The sequence below is a fragment of the Acinonyx jubatus genome, chromosome C2, assembly GCF_027475565.1.
Source record: "Acinonyx jubatus isolate Ajub_Pintada_27869175 chromosome C2, VMU_Ajub_asm_v1.0, whole genome shotgun sequence".
In the NCBI taxonomy this organism is placed as follows: Eukaryota; Metazoa; Chordata; class Mammalia; order Carnivora; family Felidae; genus Acinonyx; species Acinonyx jubatus.
This window is the reverse complement of record NC_069384.1, coordinates 150,431,871-150,450,671: the sequence shown is the minus strand read 5'-3', so window position 1 is coordinate 150,450,671 and position 18,801 is coordinate 150,431,871. Positions and strand designations below refer to the sequence as shown.

The 18,801-nt window shown below is 45.0% G+C and overlaps 1 protein-coding gene across 4 annotated transcripts in view; it reads left to right on the top strand.

Annotated features, from left to right (window-relative positions):
* The window catches only part of CTDSPL (CTD small phosphatase like), a 119,557-nt gene that overhangs the window by 82,709 nt on the left and 18,047 nt on the right, over positions 1-18,801 (top strand). For 2 of the 4 annotated variants that reach the window (XM_027040676.2, XM_027040678.2), the window contains exons 2-4: positions 901-1,055; positions 9,980-10,012; positions 16,483-16,584. In XM_027040676.2, coding sequence (XP_026896477.1) covers positions 901-1,055; positions 9,980-10,012; positions 16,483-16,584 — 290 coding nt within the window. The remainder of the gene's footprint in view (positions 1-900; positions 1,056-9,979; positions 10,013-16,482; positions 16,585-18,801) is intronic. The other 2 variants (XM_027040677.2, XM_027040680.2) reach the window with 1 other exon arrangement.

The window sequence follows — 18,801 nt, the reverse complement described above, 5'->3', positions numbered from 1 at the left end:
CCACCCAGAGGTGGTTCGTGGTGGGACAGCCCTGGATGCATTCCCAGGCACTGCTCCTGCCCCTTCAGGTTGTCACTCTCCTCCCCTGAGGTGTGTTTTTCGTTGTACTCTCATCTTTGCCTTTTATTTCTGACTTTCGGCAGCTTGTCTTGAGGCCCAGATAACAGAAAAGATAACCTGACTCCCTCCGGAGGGACAGGACAGGCCGGGGGGCGAGTCCATGGCACAGGGTCGCCCTGGGCTTCAGGAAGAGGGACTTTGCCCTGGCCAGCCCTGCCCCAGCCGAGCACGTGTTCTCTGTCCCGCATCTGCTGTTTGTGTTTTAAGTGCAATGGAAGACTTCAGTCTTCCCATCAGTTACTTGACAGACGGCAGAGTTTAAGAAAGGGTCTTCGTGCCCTCACACATCTTATTTCTTCATGACGTCAGGGTTGGAGTTAGGAGTGTCCAAGGACCTAGCTTCAAAGTGACTCTTTCTTGGCACCCTGCACAGAGTAACGCTGCTCGGAGAGTGTCAAGTCTGACTTGTGCCTGAAAGGATCTTTGTTTTGGAGTAGTGCTTAGTCCTGGGTCGGGAGACTGTCTGCTGGGTTCAGGAATGCAGATGGGGCCTGACCCTGAGGCTGGGTCAGTTAACGAGCAAGCAACCCCCACCGGGCTGAGGTCAGAGGAGTTCTGTCGGCCAGCAGGCTTGGACTCCATCGACCAGCTGGCCCTCGAGGATTCGCGTGTTGAATAACAATCCTTGAGCATGACTTCCTGGGGCCCCTCATCTTCTTGTGCTGAGTAGGTCTCCTGGTATGGGGGCTCTGGGGGGCAACTGCACGTTCGAGTTTTCGCGTTGCATTACGGCCACGAGTATGTGCTGCAGTTGGCCGCAGTGTGCTTTTCTCTTTCCAGCATCCCAGTGCAACGTCAGCTTGAAGAAACAGAGGCACCGTGGCATCCTCAGCTCCTTCTTCTGCTGCTTCCGTGATTATAATGTGGAGGCCCCACCAGCCAGCGGCCCCAGTGTGCTTCCGCCGCTGGTGGAGGAGAACGGTGGGCTTCAGAAGGTCAGTGCTGGAGGGGACCTGTGCACTCAGCAGAGCCCCAGGAGCTGCAGGTCTGTCCCCCCCACTGGTGAATATCCTGAATAAGAGTCTGGGATGGCATGTGTCCAGCCACTCACTGTACAGCTCTGAAATTTCCAAAAAAGATCATGTGTTTTGTCAGAGGATGGGTCAGTTGTTCCCATTTAGCAAACGGAAGAACATATTTGATGAGAGTTGGAAGAATCACTTCACATTTTTATAACATTCTGTCTTGGGAAGTCGGCTGCGTGAGATGGAGAGTTAAAGAACCAGTAGCAGAGAGAGAAATGGGAAGACAAATGAAGAAACAGAGGCATGGGAAAGAACCAATACTAAGTATAAATGGACTCAACTACCTTGTTTAATAACACACGTATTTATTACACTTTCTTTTATATGCAGCAGATGAAAAATCCTAAGTCAGATTTTCACAGTACATAAGGAAAAACTAAACTCCACCCACATGCTGCCTAGTGGACGTATCTATCCTAAACAAAGTGACTCAGAACAGTTAAAAGGGTGAGTAGAAAGATATCAGGCAAGTAGAAGCAAAAAGAGAGCAGGGATTACAACATTAATCTCAGTCGAATTAGACTTTGAGGTAAGAATCACTGCAAGAAGCCAAGAGGGATTATTCACTGTGAAGACAGTTGAGATTTTGAGGACGCAAAACCCGTAAAACTTCATGTTCCAAATAATGTGAGCGAAGGACATGAGCAGGCATGTCACAAAATAGGAAACATAGGCCAGTAAACATGAAAAAAATGTCCAGTATGGCTGTTAATCAAAGAAAAGCAAACCAGTGTTGAGATAGCCCTTTCCACTTAGCAAATTATTGAGGATATTTGTAAAAATATTTGGATTCGGAGGAGGGTAGTGACAAAGGGGTTAGACGATATAAATCAGTTATTTGTAGCCATGTTAATTGGTTACAACTTTCTGGAAGGAAAGTTAGCAATATAATCTTAAAGCCCTAGAAATTATTTATTGGCATAATTATGGATTATTGAACTACAACACACTGTCCAGCACAGATCATAATGTTGCAAAATTGTAAGCAACCTGATGATCGACAATAGAAAATAGAAAACCCGTAGAATAAGCCTATACTCAAATAGTATGCAGCTATTAAAAATTGCCTCTCGTAGGGGCGCCTGGGTGGGTGGCTCAGTGGGTTAAGCATCCAACTTTTGATGTTGGCTCAGGTCATGATCCCAGGGTCATGGGATCGAGCCCAGTGTCGGGCTCTGCACTGAGTGTGGAGCCTGCTTATGATTCTCTCTCTCCCTCTGCCCCTCCCCCCCACTCATGCTTTCTCTCTCTCTGTCTCTAAAATAAATAAACAAATAGGGGATAGAAGACTTCAATGTAGCAGGTGAGTATATTTATAAGTATGTATACATAGTCCTACATGCACACACAGGCATTCATAAGACTAGAATGATATATGCCAAAACATGAAGAGACTATCTCGTACTGGTGGGATTATGTATAGGATTTTCTCCCCTCTCCTGTGCTTCATTTCTTTCTCTCTTTTTTCTTGTAGCTTTTCCCAATTTTCACAAAATAAGCTGAAATTACTTTGGGGACTAGAAAGTAAATTATTTTTAAAGTCCATATGAATGGAAGGAGAAGGGTTCTGGGAAGATGACAGCCTGAGCACATGGCTCTGACCGTTGAAATTCTCTCTCTGGATAAACCCGGTGAGCCTGCTGGTGGAATCCGGAAAGCGCAGTAAGGCTTCTGGTTTTCCTGACATCTCCAGGGGAAGGAGCAGGCGCAGGATTCATCCTCTCTGAGCCTCAGTGAAAAGCAGGAAGCCACCAACAGAGGAAAATGCTTGCCTCTCTTGGAGTCCTAGGACAGAGACTGGAAATGGATGGTCCCATGAGGTCCACCGGCCAGCAAGAGCTGTGGATCCCCTCGGAAAGGGCCCGCACTACCCACTTGATGTGTGTGGTCCTTGGAGGGGCTGTACTGAGGAGCTGAATTGCTTTCACTTCTTGTGCCCTAAAGCAGCCCACTAGGTGCAGAGACTTTCTTCCTGTCCTTGTGGTTTGTCAGTTTGGGCTCTGCTGGACCGCAGAAACATTGCTCCTTGCCGGACCTGGCAGTGCTCCCTCGTTTGCCACTGTGCAGAAGGTCCAAGTCGAAAAAGTACACTGTGAGGCTCCCACTGAGGTAAAAGCAACAGAAGAGACAGAGACAGAAGAGAACTTTGGTAGGCAACTCGGGAAAGGATACGTCAAGAAACGAATTTCGAGGACAAAAGTAACTTCTAGAACTTAAAAAAGAAATCCCGTGGTTTCTAAATATAAAAACTTAGTAAACAAACTGAGAAAAAGGAGAATGAGGATGGTCACTGCTGAGGCCGGAATGAATGTTCTAGAGCAAGTGGAGAAAATATCTTTCAGTTCAGACCAGAGACGCAGAGGTGATCATTGTGGGAGGAGGGGGGAAGGGTAGGAAGAGGCATCGAGGAGAGCTAACACGCAAATAGGACTGCCGGAAGAGAAAAGGTAGTGGAAGGGAGCTTTCTTGAGCTGAAAAAGAGTATGAATATGTAGATTGTAAGGGCTTTTACCAAGGAAGTATGCAGTGAGATTAGTGGGGCAGGTTAGGGGAGCACATGCCTGGATGTGTGCTGTTGAAATTCTGAAATTCAGGGGCACCCGGGGCGCCCAGTCAGCTGAGTGTCCGACTTCAACTCACGTCCTGATCTCGCCGTGCGTAGGTTCGAGCCCCGCCCTGAGCTCTGCACTGACTGTGTGGAGCCTGCTTTGGATTCTCTCTCCCTCCCTCTCTCTGCCCTTTCCCTGCTCCCCGCCACCCCACTCCCTCCCTCTCAAAAAATAAATACACCCTAAAAAAAAATTCTGAAATTTAAGTGTGAAGAGGCAATCTGGCAAGCTACCGGAACGAGATATTTTCAAAGGAAAGAGAATTACAGCAGCACCAGACTTCTCATCAACAATACTGAAAGCCAGAAGACTACGAAAAAAAATTTTACAGGCTGTTGAGAGAAAAGAATTCCAGACCAAAAATTCTATATGTGACCAAGATAGCATTTATCTGTGGAAGCAAAGGGAGTGCATTTTCAGACATGTCATGATCCAGAGAGGGGACCGAGAGAAGCCTGGGTGAGATTGATGTTCCGTTATGATACAATTGTAGAAGACGTAAGAATAAGTACCACCTGTTAGGAATAGAACCATACAAGCGGCACAGTTAGGAAATAGATCCTGAAAATTCACAAGGAGTGAAAGGAGAAATGGGCAGCAACGTGAGGAGGCCGTCAAAATCGAGAAAGGGGGAAAAGAACAAACATCAATAGTAAACCTAACATAAAGAGGAGGCATAAAACCCAAGTTCAGTGAACCAGATTCCCCTCACAAAAGACCACGACCATATCAGATTGGCTTGACAAATTCATCTGCATGCTGTTTCCAAGAATAGACCTGCATCAGATAGGAACGATTTTGGCAGCAAGGAAAAGAAAACTGAGAAATAATAGCTTAAACAAATAGGGGATTATTTTCTCACATAAAAAGCCTGAGTCTGGCAGTTGCCGGGGTTAGTTTAGGTGCCCGATGATGCCATCAGGGACCCGGGTTCTTTCTGTTCTTCCGTCTTTCCATTCTTCCGCTCCACCTTCCTTGGCACGGTTGCTCTCATCCCCATGCTTGTTTGTTATCCCAGAGTCACAGGCTTCAGACAGCATATCCACATCCAAGGGAAGAAGCGGGGGAGGAGTACCCCCACCTAGGCCGCTTGCATGGGAAGTCAGTGCCCTCACAGAAAACCCCAGGGTGCGTCTCCTTCTGTCTTCATGGCCAGAACTTTGTCACACGGCTACCCTCTGGCAGCAAGGGAAGGGAGGCCCAAAAGGGGAAGACTTTAGACTGGCATATTCCTGCCCTCCGCAGAATCAGAGCTCTCTCACAAAGGAGAAAGGAGAAATGACTGCTGAGTCAACGTGCTAGTCGGTGTGGGCTCGGTTAGGCCGTAGGCACAACCCCCAGACCTCAGAGGCTTCAAACGGTAAAAGTCTGTTTTTCACTCACACTTCACGTTGATCGTGGATTAGCTGTGGCACTTGTCCAGTAGATCTATAATGTGAGCCACCTGTGTTGTTTAAATTTTTCTAGTAGCCTCATTCTTAAAAATATTTCTTAAAAATTGAAATTGCTCTTAATAATACATTTGATTTAACCAAAGACCTCCAAAATATTATTTCAACATGTAATCAATAGAAAAAAACTATCAATGAGATAAAATTTATACTCTTGTTATCTTACTAATTCTTCAAAATCTGATATGTATTTTATACCTATAGCGCATCTTAACTTAGCTCTAACCACCTTTTCACAGGGTCAGTAGCCACATGTGACTCATAGCTACCGCTATCAGATTGCGTAATGTAGCTCATCCTCATTCATGAACTTAGACTGAGGAAGGCCCCATCTTTTTTGCTTTCGTCGTTGCCATAGCAGGAAAAGGGAGTGTGGTGAATCACACTGGCTCATAAAGTCTTCACTCAGAAGTAACATGCCTTGGGGTGCCCAGCTGGCTCAGTCGGTTGAGCATCTGACTCTTGATCTCAGCTCAGATCATGCTCCCAGGGTTCAAGCCCCACATTGGGCTCCATGCTGGGCATGAAGCCTACTTAAAAAAAAAAAAAAAAAAGAAGAAGTAACATGCCTCATTTTAACTTACATCTTCTTGGCCAAAGCAATTCACATAACTATGCTTAACTTCAAGGAGCATGGAAGTTCAGTCCTACCGTGTGCCCAGAAAGAAAACTGGAATTACTGTTACAGTAGATGACTAGTAGTTTCCGACCCAACGTCTAATATACGGTGGTTTTTAAAAGATGGAAAATAGATGGGCAAAATGGAAAAAGCAGATGCGATAACCAGAAAGCAAAGGTGACAAAATCAGTATCAGACAAAATTCGAGGCCAAAAACAAACAAGAGAAAGAGGGATGTTTTCTAATGATAATAGGTCTGATACATCAAGTGTGTAATAGCCATAACCTTTGTATACTAATCAACAATATAGACAAATATGTAGAAGAAAACCACTTAAATACGATAAAAAACTGTCTTCTAGAAATACAGGGTGCCTGGCCGGCCTAGTTAGTGTAGTGGGCGACTCTTGATCTCAAGAGTTGTAGCTTTGAGCCCTGTGTTGGCTGTAGAGATTACTTAAAAATAAAATCTTTTTTTGGGATGAGCACTGGGTGTTGTATGGAAACCAATTTGACAATAAATTTCATATATTAAAAAAAATAAAATAAAATAAAATCTTTGGGGCGCCTGGCTGGCTCAGTCACAAGAGTATGTGACTCTTGCTCTCGGGGTTGTGGGTTCAAGCCCCACACTGGGTATAGAGATTACTTAAATAAATAATATTTTTTAATAAAATAAAATATTTAATAAATAAATACAGCAAGCCACATGGGAAAATCTCTGGCAGTTTCTGGCTAATGTAAGAAGATAAGAAAATGAAACAATTGATATAAATATGAAAAACATTGGAGTTTAGCTTTATTTGCATATGACATGATTACTTACATAGAAACCCCAAATACTTCAAAAAAATGGAATCATTAAAAGGTTTTGCTCTGGTAGCTCTTAGTTATGGAGAAATGTGTTAGGTTTCTAGATAAGACTTAAGCTTGATATAGAAGAAATAATGTCGAAGAACAGCTGAGAACATTTTGGGAAAAAAATCATGAAAAGATGACTTCCCTTAACCTTACTCTACATTGGTGTGGAAAAACCTATTCGTGGAATTTATATGATGAGATTCCACTGTAAACCCTGTTGCGGCCCCAAATTCTAACGTGTTCCCTCGGTGAGCTTTCCTCGTACTCTCCCTCCCCCAATTTAAATCATTGCTTTAGAGAATCGCCATTAGCAAAAGGACCATCGTTGGTACCCTAGGCCTGTGAAGGATTCAAACAAAGAGAAGAATCACGGCTGTCTTGGTAAAAGTTTTAATTTAAAAATAGTATTTGCCTAGGTGAAATGGCATGAGAAAATGGTGGCGTACCTCTGGCAGGTTTCTTGGAGTAGCTGGCTGTATACATGAGAGAATAAAGGCCTTTCAGGGCAGTTCTCTGGCAGAGCTAGGCTTACCCAGACTCAGTATTCATTCCTGGACTTCCTTCACTTACGTTTGTCACAATTGCTTTTTAAAGAATTAACTCTAAGTAATGGCATCATTTGCATTGCACTTACTATTCGGTCTGTAAGACCAGACCCCACAGAAAGAACCTGTCAAAGTGGGGCAGCTACTGCCCTCCGTCTCACTCAGCTTGGTCAGGACAACTGGAACACAGCCCAGGCACATTAGACGTGGAAGCTGGTTCTAGGCCCATCTCTACCGCTGGCCCCCAGCTCTCCCTGCCTCTTGGAACTCAGCATGCCAGAAGCAGAGAGAAGGCTGTGGACAGAGTGCAACAGGTGGCATCTAGGGTTCTACCCACATTACGTATTCGCTTTGTCCTGGAGAAATGCTTCAGCAGCAGTGGCCTAGAGTGGCAACCATTGCCTCCATCACAGCTACAACCTGGACCTGCACGCCAGTTGCCCAGAATAAAAGGGTGTGCAGCCCCTGACGAGAGGCAAGAAGAAGTCAGCGCCCAGGAGACCCCAGTGGCCCAGACCACGGAGGACTAATCAGGGAGAGGACAGAGGAGAGGGATCGCTGAACACTCCCTAATACGTGCATACCCCATGTGCGTGCGTAAACTTCCGGGGTGATTTTCCAGCCCAAACATCTGTCCAGAATAGCACCTTCGGTCCTAGCCTGTATTTGCTGTTGTTATCTCTTCGAAGCTTCACTGATGTGCTCATCTTGTCTGAAGGTACACCTGTGTGTTGGGCTGTTTGTAGCCTCCCACTAGTGCAGTGGTCCTCACTTAGAGATGATTTTGCCCCCTAGAGAACATCTGACAACATCTAGAGACATTTTCGATTGTCGCTCCAGGAGTCCTACTGGCATCTGGTGGGTAGAGGCCAGGGATGCTGTGGAACATCTTACAATGCTCAGGACAGCCCTCGCAGCAAAGAGTTACCAGGCCCAGAATGTCAGTAGCTCCAGGGTTGAGAAACTCTCCTCTGTCGTGACCCAGCAGGCTTGTGAGCTTCTGCTTAAAGTCTCCCCACCAAGAGCAGCCACCTCCTAGATCCAGATGTTGGGAGTAATATTACTTAAGAGCTTCTGAAGTGAACTTCTCTGCAGAAGTTCTTAAAAATGGATTCGATTTGATTGCACCTTTGTGTTGGAGAGCAGCACAGCTCTGCCTTGAATAATGGCAGAAGGCAGTTTAGGATCCTTATGGCAAGCCCCAAGTGTCCTGAAAAAGGAAAGAGCCATCAAGAGGATCTCGAGAGGAAACAGGAGTTGCTGTTACTCGGCAGAGGTGGTAACTAGGGCTGCAGATAATGAAGAAGTTGCTAACTGGTGTTTAGAGTCAGAGCAGAGCCCAAAGAGGTGCCAGCCACCTGCCACTGTCAGCAATCTGGTTTGACCCCTTCCCATGAGACCCTGGTCACAAGCCACGCCCTCAGTAAAGATGGATACACTTTTCACAATAGTTCCATGCGGGAGACCAGGAAACAGTCTCCTATCTCCTCATCGGGAACTGCTATTTATTGCCTCCCATCCTTCCATCTAAAAAAGAAGAAACAGAAACTGGAACTGCTCAGTGGAGATAATGGAGAAGAAGTGTTATTTTGTTAGCATTTATTAATGATGCTAAAATAAAGTGTTTTGGAGTGCCTGGATGGCTCGGTCCGTTAAGCATCTGATTCTTGATTTCTGCTCAGATCATGATCTCACGGTTTGTGAGTTCAAGCCCTGCATTGCACTGACAGTGTGGAGCCTGCTAAGGATTCTGTCTCCCTCTCTCTCTGCCCCTCCTGTGCATGTGCTCGCTCTCTCTCAAAATAAATAAATAAGCTTAAAAAAATAAAAATGAAATGTTTCCCTCAACCGGGTTTGGAATGGCTGGCATTCCAGGGCTGCAGAATGGGTGAGGCCCCACTTTGAGGCCTGAATTCTCTTAACACTCCCTGCAAATACAGGTTCTGTTCCCCTTAAAGGGGACTGGGGACTCTGTCTCCATCGCTATGGCCTCAGAGGGAATTTCTTGTGCCTTGCCTTATCCCCTCTGTCCAGTCCTCCTCTAGAAGAAAACCTGGAGTGACCAGGGGATTCCTTATAATCTGATAAACTAGTCTTCCTTCCTCTACATATTGTATTGACTTAAGGCTTAGTCTTTTTAGGGAATAACTAACTTAAAAACAAGAAATAAGGCAGTTACTAGAGGGATTAATGGATCAAAGTAGTACATGGGCTTTTGTTTTTATTTTTCAATTAAGGATTAAATTCCTGGGAGTAAGGGAGGCACCATTTAAATAAGCAAGATTAGGGGCACCTGGGTGGCTCAGTCGGTTGAACGTCTGACTTCGGTTCAGGTCACGATCTCACCCTTTGTGGGTTCGAGCCCCGCCTCGGGCTCTGCTGTCAGCCTGGAGCCTGCCTCACATTCTGTATCTCCCACTTTCTCTCTGCCTCTGCCCTGCTTGTGCTCTCTCGCTCTCAAAAATAAATAATAAACATTAAGAAAAACATTTAAATACGCAAGATTAATGAGCCTCAGGAACCCAGCCTGGTTTGTCAGGGGTGGGGGTGTCTGGGAGGCAGAGTGGAGCCCAGTGCCCTAATTGGGAAATCGTTGGGTTCCTCCTGTTCATTGAACACCACCAGGGTGCAGAGAACAGGAAATCATAGGGCTGCCCTACTCAAGAGTGCTTTGAAGTTTCTTTTGAGTATATGATCTGCTTACTTCTCTTCAAACCTGACAATGATTTCTTTTTTTCTTTTTCCTTAGGGTGACCAGAGGCAGGTCATTCCCATACCAAGTGTATGTATATTTATCAAATTTTATTTAAACACGTGTAGAATCTTGTAGCTTTGGGCCTACTAATATAAATGGTTATTTAAATGTTCTTGCATACATTGAGTTTTAGCATATGGTACAAACAGCTCTGTTCTGTTGAAAATGAAGCTACATTTTAAACTGTGAGTAGAAGGTTTCTCAGGAACAGCAGGACAACCAGCATCTAGTCACCAAATTCTCACCTTTCCTTTCTTTCTGCGAAGGGCCTCCAAGCTAAGGCGGCCTGCTGCCCTTCCCCACCCCCAGCACCTCAGCCCTAGCTCCATAGACTGGGAGAACAAACTTTTGCCCAGACGTAGGATTCTGCAGCAGGCTGTGTCCCAGAGGGCTCCTCCAGCCCATGTCCTGGGTGAGCAGACCGTTTATGATTTACTCAGCAGGGTCAGTAGCTTGGCCTTGGCTCTAAGATCAGAAAAAAATTGCCCCAATTGTATTCCCTGAACTTGAAGCTGTTCCAGCTGGGCACTCCTGTGGGCCACCATTTCTCTCTCCAGCCTCGGAATCTGGGAGAGGAGCCCCACCAGTGGTCAACGTCAGCACGGGCCACCCCTCAGACATCCACTGTCCCCACTGTCCCTGCTCTTCCTCCTGCTCTGACAGCAAGAGCCATTTAGCCTGAGGCTAAGCCGGCAAGAAACAGACCAGTGACCGACTCTCCAAAGAGACTTGCGCCACAGATGTCCGTATCCAACAAGACCTTTTAAACAGTCCTATGTCCTTATGGAAGGATTCAGATTTTAAAAGATGTCCATAAATTGATACTTTAATCCCTAAAGAGTCTCTGATTCAGATTGTTTGATTCACATCTGTGCATCTAACTTTCCTTGGACTTTTTTTATCTCACAGAGAAGAATGGATTTCATTAGTACAGGTTGACTCCAAATTTGGTAATGAGTGTCACTTATAAACTAATAAATTGCCCCCTAATTTTTTGATAATTCCATTTTTCTCAGGACTTTAACTCTCCATTGATTAACAAGTTTCAAGGGTTTGTGGAGTAGTTCTGACTTCACCAGCATGCCTGGAAGTCAGGCTTTGTCAGGAAGACCGACTTGATTCAAAAAGATTGATCAGGCAGCAGGGCTTCTCATCCGGTGTTTGAGTAGGATACCCAGTGGGATTGTTACCAGAGGCCTCCTTTTAACCGTTATGCAAAGTAATTTCATACATTTCTTCCTACAAGATACCTACATCAAATGCGTGACAGGTGCCACCTCTCCCCCTACCTGTGATACTCCCATAGCACTGGTTTTTCTCAAAGTTCATTAAGTGCCAAACCAAGCATTTGTCAGGGTAAAACTCTGCCGCGGAAAATGACCCTTTCCCCACAAATCTCAACACATTCTAGAATCCCAGAATGAAACAGCCAAGGGGAAAAAGATCCCTTATATAATTTAGTGCGGTTTAGATCAATACACTGCTGGCTCCTTCCTACAAATAAGAGTCTAGGTCAGTCCTCGTGAATCTCTGAAATATCTTGCAGAAAAACAAAACCTAGCTAAAGTAACTTGCATCACTGAGTGAGAGCTTCCAGAAAAGCAGTCTACCAATGGGCATGCACGACTGAACCCAAGTCCATCTGGAGTCCAGTTCATCCCCAGGATTCGAGACTTGGGATCCCCTGCAGAATCTGTACGCACATGGCAAGGCCACAAGTCACATAAATGAAATAGCCGTGCCCTTTCTGGATCACAGGGGACCTGGTGGGTGCCGGGAGCCCCTGTGAGCTTGGGGTGCCATACTGTAGGGCCAGAAATCCAGGCTTGTGCTGATCCCAAACCAGGGCCTACAGCCTCCTGAAAGCTGTTTCCAGGGCCTGAAGGTGAAACGTACCCCTGAGCCTGTGGGTGCCCAGTGTAGTTCTGGCTGGAGCCCACTCCCCCCCCACCCCCACCCCCACCCCCGCATCTCTGCTTCCCACCATGCCCCTCTTATTTCATTGTCATGCTACTCTCTGAATGTGTGCAGCTTTGGTCTTTTGATTTTTTACTAAGCAATAATTCAAGCTCAAAGTTTTAAAAAATACTGTAAGAATAAAGTAGAAAGAAGAAAAAATCTCCCAACGTGGGCCTAATCCCTGAAATAATCACTTTTAATATTTGTTATGTATCCTTCCAGAAATTTTCTAAATAAACACAACCATATTCACACAAATGAGAATTCTGCAAGGTATTTTTTTGCTTTAAACAATATACTTTGAACATCTTTCCAAATATCAGTGCATAGTGATCTGCCTCATTGTTTTACTCGTCCTTGATGGCATTTACTTTGTTTCTACTTCTCAACTATTACTAATACTTCTCTTAGGAATATTCTTGTGCACGTATGTTTACGGACTTGAGTTATAATGTCTGTTGTGATCAGTTCCTAATTGTAGAAATGCTAGATCAAAGGATATAACTTACATCTTGGGTAGATTAAAGCCAAGTTGTCCTCTGAAAGCCTAATTTACATTCCCACCAGGAGTGTATGGGATTGCCCATTCCCTTATCAGAAATGACAATAATCAAATATTTCGTTTTTGCTGATCTGTGAGTAAAGAATAGTGTATCAATTCATTGCTTTGATTTGCATTTCTTTATGAATGAGTATGAACATCTTTTCACAAGTTTATTGTCCATATGTCTTTCTGCCTCCCTATTCATTTCTTTTATACTGTTATCTTTTTAATTTCAAGGAAATTAGGACTTTGGCCCCAATTTGTGGTATATCTTTTGGCCTTGTTTATAATCATTTTGGCCACAAAGAAGTTTAATTTTATACAGGCAAATGTTTTAATCTTATGCCTTATGGCTCCTGGTTTTTTATGTCACACTTAGGAAGATCTCCCCACTCTATGACTGTGACCCATATTTTCTCCTAGCGTTTTAATGGTTTTATCTCTACACTTAAATCTGTGATCCATCTGGAATTCACGTTGGGGTAAGGCGTTAAGTAGTGATCCGGCTTTATTGCCTTTTCCGAGTGGCAAGTCACATGTCTCGACACTATTTACTGATTAATTCATCTTTTTGTACACCTGTTGAAAACGACATTTTTATCTGGACTTGATGTTACAACATTCCGCTTAGTAACGTTTGTTGCCCAGCCGTCGGCTGGGATTTGGGGCCCTCCACACATCTTATTGGAAGCCTCGTGGGCTATCCAATAATAAAAGTCAGGTAGTAAAAGATAAGGAAAAGAAGCAGAGGGCCAGCTTTAGAATCCCCTGAAGTTTGGGTGGCCTTGGCTGAAGGTGAGAGTTCAAATGCTTTGGCCCCAGCAAGGAATGCGGAATGTGACTGGCGCTGTGACCCGATTCCTCCCATTGCTGCTCTTGGAGGAATCTCACTCTCGATGCTCACGATGCTCACGGTGCAAGGTTGACAGTGTAGCTGAGTCACGACGGTGCGAGAGGAGAATAAGAGGAGAAATGAGTTTTCTAGCAATTACATTTCTGCTCTGTGTGCCTAAGCCTGTTAGTAAACAGTAGTATACTTTTTTCCCACCAAACCTTATGGAGAACCTATCGGCAGAACGATTATGATTAAAAATGGTCTAGAGTTTCCTTCGCCTCCTCCCGCAGAAGCCCTGAGATCTCTGCCCTCAGCTCTGAGGCTTGGGGAGCACAGTGTGCAGACTGTGAGCCTGGGACTCTTATGTGCAGAAACCCCAATCTAGTGTGCCAAGAACGTTTCCGCCTCTAAGACCTGTGAGGGTAAGTGGGATGGGTGCCCCGGGAACCTGAGAGTTAACTATTCATGGCTGCCAGTTCACTACCGAGGTTGGAAAATTCCAGATCTTCTCCCAAGAAGAGAACTGGAATGAATGCCCTTCCTAAATCTTAGAGGGCAAACCAAGGTTCCTTCCCCCCCTTGGCCCTCCCCCCACATTTTTGCTCCCTACCCTCACCCTCTCCATCCCCCTGGCAGTGTCCTCCGTGTACTTTGGAGCAAGAGGTTTGTATGAAAAGGCTCTTCTTGATGTAACTGGTGTCTCTCTTGTTCTCCAGTTTTTTGACGGCCTGGGAGAAAATTTGCCCCAGGACGTTTTTAGTTAATAATTCAAGCATCACCTGAACAGATCAATTGAAGTAACAAAGCACTATTGCAACTATATAGTGTCCTTGCGTGTTCCAAGGACACAGCTGTCCAGAAGAATTTTTACCAGTGGTCTGAGGAATTTGCATTAATCTAAAGCCAAGCTCTCAGAGAAGCTGTGTGTGTTTAGGAAGCGGGGCTGAGGGTTAATGGAACCCTCCTTTCCCATTGTCCCCAGCCCCGCCTTGTTCTCTGCAGCACAAATGCTAAATCAGTAGCTTACTTATGAGGAGTCTCACCCTTCTCCCTCTTCTCTCTCTTCCAGTAGTACCTGAGGTCTTTTCTGTCCTGTTAACTCAGAGAGTGCTTGCAAAGTGTGGGTTAAATATGCTCAGAAAGTAATTTTTATTCTCAGGTCCGGAAAATAACTGAGCCGCTTTTGGCGGATCTTTGACGTTTTCAGATCTGCTAGGGATATAATCATTTCCATCCCTAGAGCCTTATTTCCCAGGCGAGCAATTACATAAAGTTTAAATGTTGTTTTAGTATATAAATGCATAGAGACTGGACAGACATGCACCGAACTGAAAAGAGGGGCACCCGGGAGAGGAATGGGGAGCAGGGAAAAGGAAATAGTTGTCTCTTGCGTGTCTGTATTCTTTACAATGAGAATGTGTTTTTATTACATAATCGTGTGATAAGAAATTAAATTTTATTCTGGTCACAAGCATGCTTTCTGCTATGGCCCAAACAACAGAAATAGCTCAAACCCTCTTTATTATGTTCACTTACAGAGCTCACCATATTCTGCCTTTTTGAAACACTGAATACAAAACTTCTTCTTGCGAGTTTATTGTAATGTTTCTAGCACCCTGCTTGCTTGCTGATATATAGTGAAAGACAGAATCCTTTTTAGGACCCTGAATCCCATGTCCCATGGCCAAGGTGCATCTCCTCCCGGTGCTACTGGGAGTACTGGGGAGGGAATACTGCTTGGTAAACTTTAATTAGAGCCAAGGGAGTTGGGAGGACGTGAAGGCTTTTTCTTCTAGATGATGTTGGACAGGAGGAAACACCCACTGGAGAGAGCCCCTATCGAATTAGAATCACCACTCAGCCCTAGACCAGTTGATCGTCACGCTTTGCAAATTTACCTACCCGGTTGACTTCCTGTGTTCCGTTCACTAGTGAACCAGCTAAAGTCCAAAATTAACCCTGGATCTTGACTAATATTCACCGTAACCTCCCGTCTCCCCTCCTCCAAAAAAGGAGATAATCCATTCAAAAGGGAATACTTCTTGATTTCGTTTTTTTCTTGTTTTGTTTTAGGGTTTGTTTTGATAAGCTAAATTTTCTGTTCTTCAGTGGCTAGGGACACAGTTTTTTGTGTGTGTTTTGTTTTGCATTAAATATTGAACAGAGTTTGACCTTCCAGGAGAGAAAATTAGCTAGTTAGCATTGGGTACGGAATATGCCACAAAGTAAACTAAAGTACTTGGAATCACTTCTAGAATGAGGCAAAACCCAAAGAAGTAAAACTCTAAATCACGAATGACTTTGGCTGCCGATATCCAGCAGCTTATTAACTCTTTACAACCTCTTTACCACAAGATTAGAGTCAGCTACTACAAAGACATAAATAGGTTTTCTGATCCACAAACACCATGTGGATTAAAGCATAACCTCCAGAGACTAAGGATCCAAGGGGTAAGTGCTACCTTCACTCAGTACTGCAGTGGGGTGGACACAAGTCAGGGCCCTGTACCTGGACCACTTTTATTTCTGTTTTCTATTATTGGAAGTCCTTTTGGATTGTGCTTTGCTGGTGGATCCATAGGTCCTCTTCAAGTTTCTGAAAATTGTGGTCGTTAAAACAAACCAGCAAAAAACCACTACGGTTCCAGTATAGCTGTAAAATGTACTTCTATACCCCAGGGAACTTCAGACAAAAACGATCCCCAGGAAATGGGCCTGTGTAATTAGAATAGCTAATATAATTGAGTATTTATTTTGTGTAGCCCATTTTAATAATAACAGTAGCCACCATGTATATACCAGGCAGAACACTGGGCATTTTACCAGTTACAGCCGAGAGCAACAGCCTTCCATGGCAGGTAGTACTATCCCAATTCACAGCCAAGAAGAGACAGATCTGATACTCACACCCTGACTTGTCTGGTTCCAAAACTGAGGCCCTCCAATAGCCATTCAGATAACGGCACATTATTTATTAAAACTTCACTTGTAAACTACGTAGTCCTACTGTTTTTAATAACATCCCATGATGTGCTTAATCGGGCATTTACATGTCTGATCTCATTTGTAACCTCGCTGACAACATGATATGGCGATTGATTGGTTGGTATGTCTTCTACATAAAGGTAATAATACTGATTTTTTTTTTTTTCACTTTAGCCACCAGCTAAATACCTCCTTCCAGAGGCGACGGTGCTTGACTATGGAAAGAAATGTGTGGTCATTGATTTAGATGAAACATTGGTGCACAGTTCATTTAAGGTAAATCAACATAAAAAGCAATCCATAACCTTTGTGATTTTGGTCACAGTGTGTTGGAAAAGGAAAAATAGAAAGGATGACATCACTGTTCATGAAGAAATCCCAGTAATAGTTGCTTATTACCTCCGGTGAACATTAACTCGAGTAGTTAAATACTACCTACTGAGTTTGGCAGGAAATGCTGGGCTGCCGGTGTCACCGAGACCCCATTCTTACCTATGAGGTTTGAGTTTTCCAACCCTCCAACCCCTGCAGAAATACTTCTCGGATGGCAAAAGGCGATCAGTGTGCCAGTGCCCCAGGACACCACGGTGTGTTTGTGAAGGTAGCTAGAGTGCTGTATGTCTTATTGGAAGGGGCAGGGGAGGCACTGTTAAAACTGTCAAGCAACCTGCTGTCTTGGAAGTTTCCCCAGACCAATTTTTGAAAGATGTCCAACCCTGAAGAAGACTTCCAGAGTTACGGCCTCCGAGCAGGTTCAGCCATTTGTTTTGAGCTTTTTCATGACAGGAGGTAGCTGGCCTTTTTTTTTTTTTTTTTTTTACAAGCTTCATAGCTGAATGAGGATCCGTCCACCGTATGACTTCCCTCCTGAAGGGGGCGGGGCTGCAGCAATGTCACAGGGAGCATCGGACGGTCTCGTGTCTACCTCGTTCCTCACTCCATCCCCTCCCTGCCAGAATGGCAGCACAAGTTATGAATTACCAAAGGGCCTCCGTGGGGAGATGGCTGTGGCTACGCTATTCAGAAATGACTTCATGAACCGTCTCTCCATTTTTTGAAATGAGACAGGTTTTTTAAAAGAGGCAAATGAGGGGTGCCTGGGTGGCTCAGTCGGTCAGGCGACCGACTTCGGCTTGGGTCATGATCTCCCGGTTTGTGAGTTCGAGCCCCACGTCAGGCTCTGTGCTGAGAGCTCAGAGCCTAGAGCCTGCTTCAGATTCTGTGTCTCCCTCTCTCTGCCCCTCCCCTGCTTGTACTCTGTCACTCTCTCTCTCTCAAAAATAAATAAACATCAAAAAAAAAATTTTTTTTAAGGAGGCAAATGATGAGGGGTGCCTGGGTGGCTCAGTCAGTTAAGCATACAACTCTTGGTCTCAGCTCATGTCTTGATTTCAGGGTTGTGAGTTCAGGCCCAGTGTAAAGCCTACTGAAAGGAAAAGAAAGAAAGAAAGAGAGAGAGAGAAGGGAGGGAGGGAGGGAGAGAGAGAGAAAGAAGGGAGGGAGGGAGAGAGAGAGAGAGAGAGAGAGAAAAGGAAGAAAGAAAAAGAAAGAAAGAGAAAGAAAGAAAAGAGTGAGGGAGGGAGAGAGAGAAAGAAAGAACGGAGGGAGGGAGAGAGAGAGAAAGAAAGAAAAAGAAAGAGAAGAGGGAGGGAGACAGATGAAAGAAAGAAAGAGAAAGAAAGAAGAAGGAAGGAAGGAAGATAGATGGATAGATAGAGGCAAATGATGAAAAAGCTTAAAAATAGGGTATCTGTGTGTTGGAAGGAAGAAGTAGGGTCCTGGTCCTATTTTTCTTGGGGTGCTTCTGGAGATGAGCTGCTCCACTATCACTGGCCAGTTTGATCCCATTCCTCCTTGTACCCCAACCCGTGACACCCCTTACTTTGCGGAGAGATATGAAGGCACGCTCCATGGTTGGGGGGCGTGGGGGGTGTCTCACGTGAACCAGTCATTCCTTGACCATTGCAGGGGACATTGGAAGAGCCATCAAATTTACCTGAAGAACTTTCTGTCAGAAACATCCTTCCTTATGCCTGCTTCTCACTAAACAGAAGCCTTCCTTGATAGGACAAGGCCAGGCGGTTGTCTGCGAGTCCTTTGGGAGAGTAGAGGAAGTAACACACGTACTCTAGCAGTGAGACAGGCCACTGGGGCCTGGAGGTACCACCTCATTCCCCAACACCCTGAGGGCCCTTCCAGGATTGGTCCCCTGGTTGCCATGACTTATGTCCCAGCTCAGCTCTGAACAGCATTCGAAGCCTTTTCTCCCCTGTGGGCAAGTTGCTCAGGACTTTTCAAAGGCCTCTGGAGGAAAGCCCTTTGGAGCAGGGGTTATTTGCCATTTCGGCCTGGACAGCTTCCTCCCAGGCTCTGGGAGTGTGGGCACTGCTGACCAGACTGCCCGAGGCTATGGAGGCTTCCTGACTCCAAAGGCAGGACCGTAACAGCCCCTGATGTCTCCAAGGCCTGCTCAAAGAGCATTATACAGAAGCT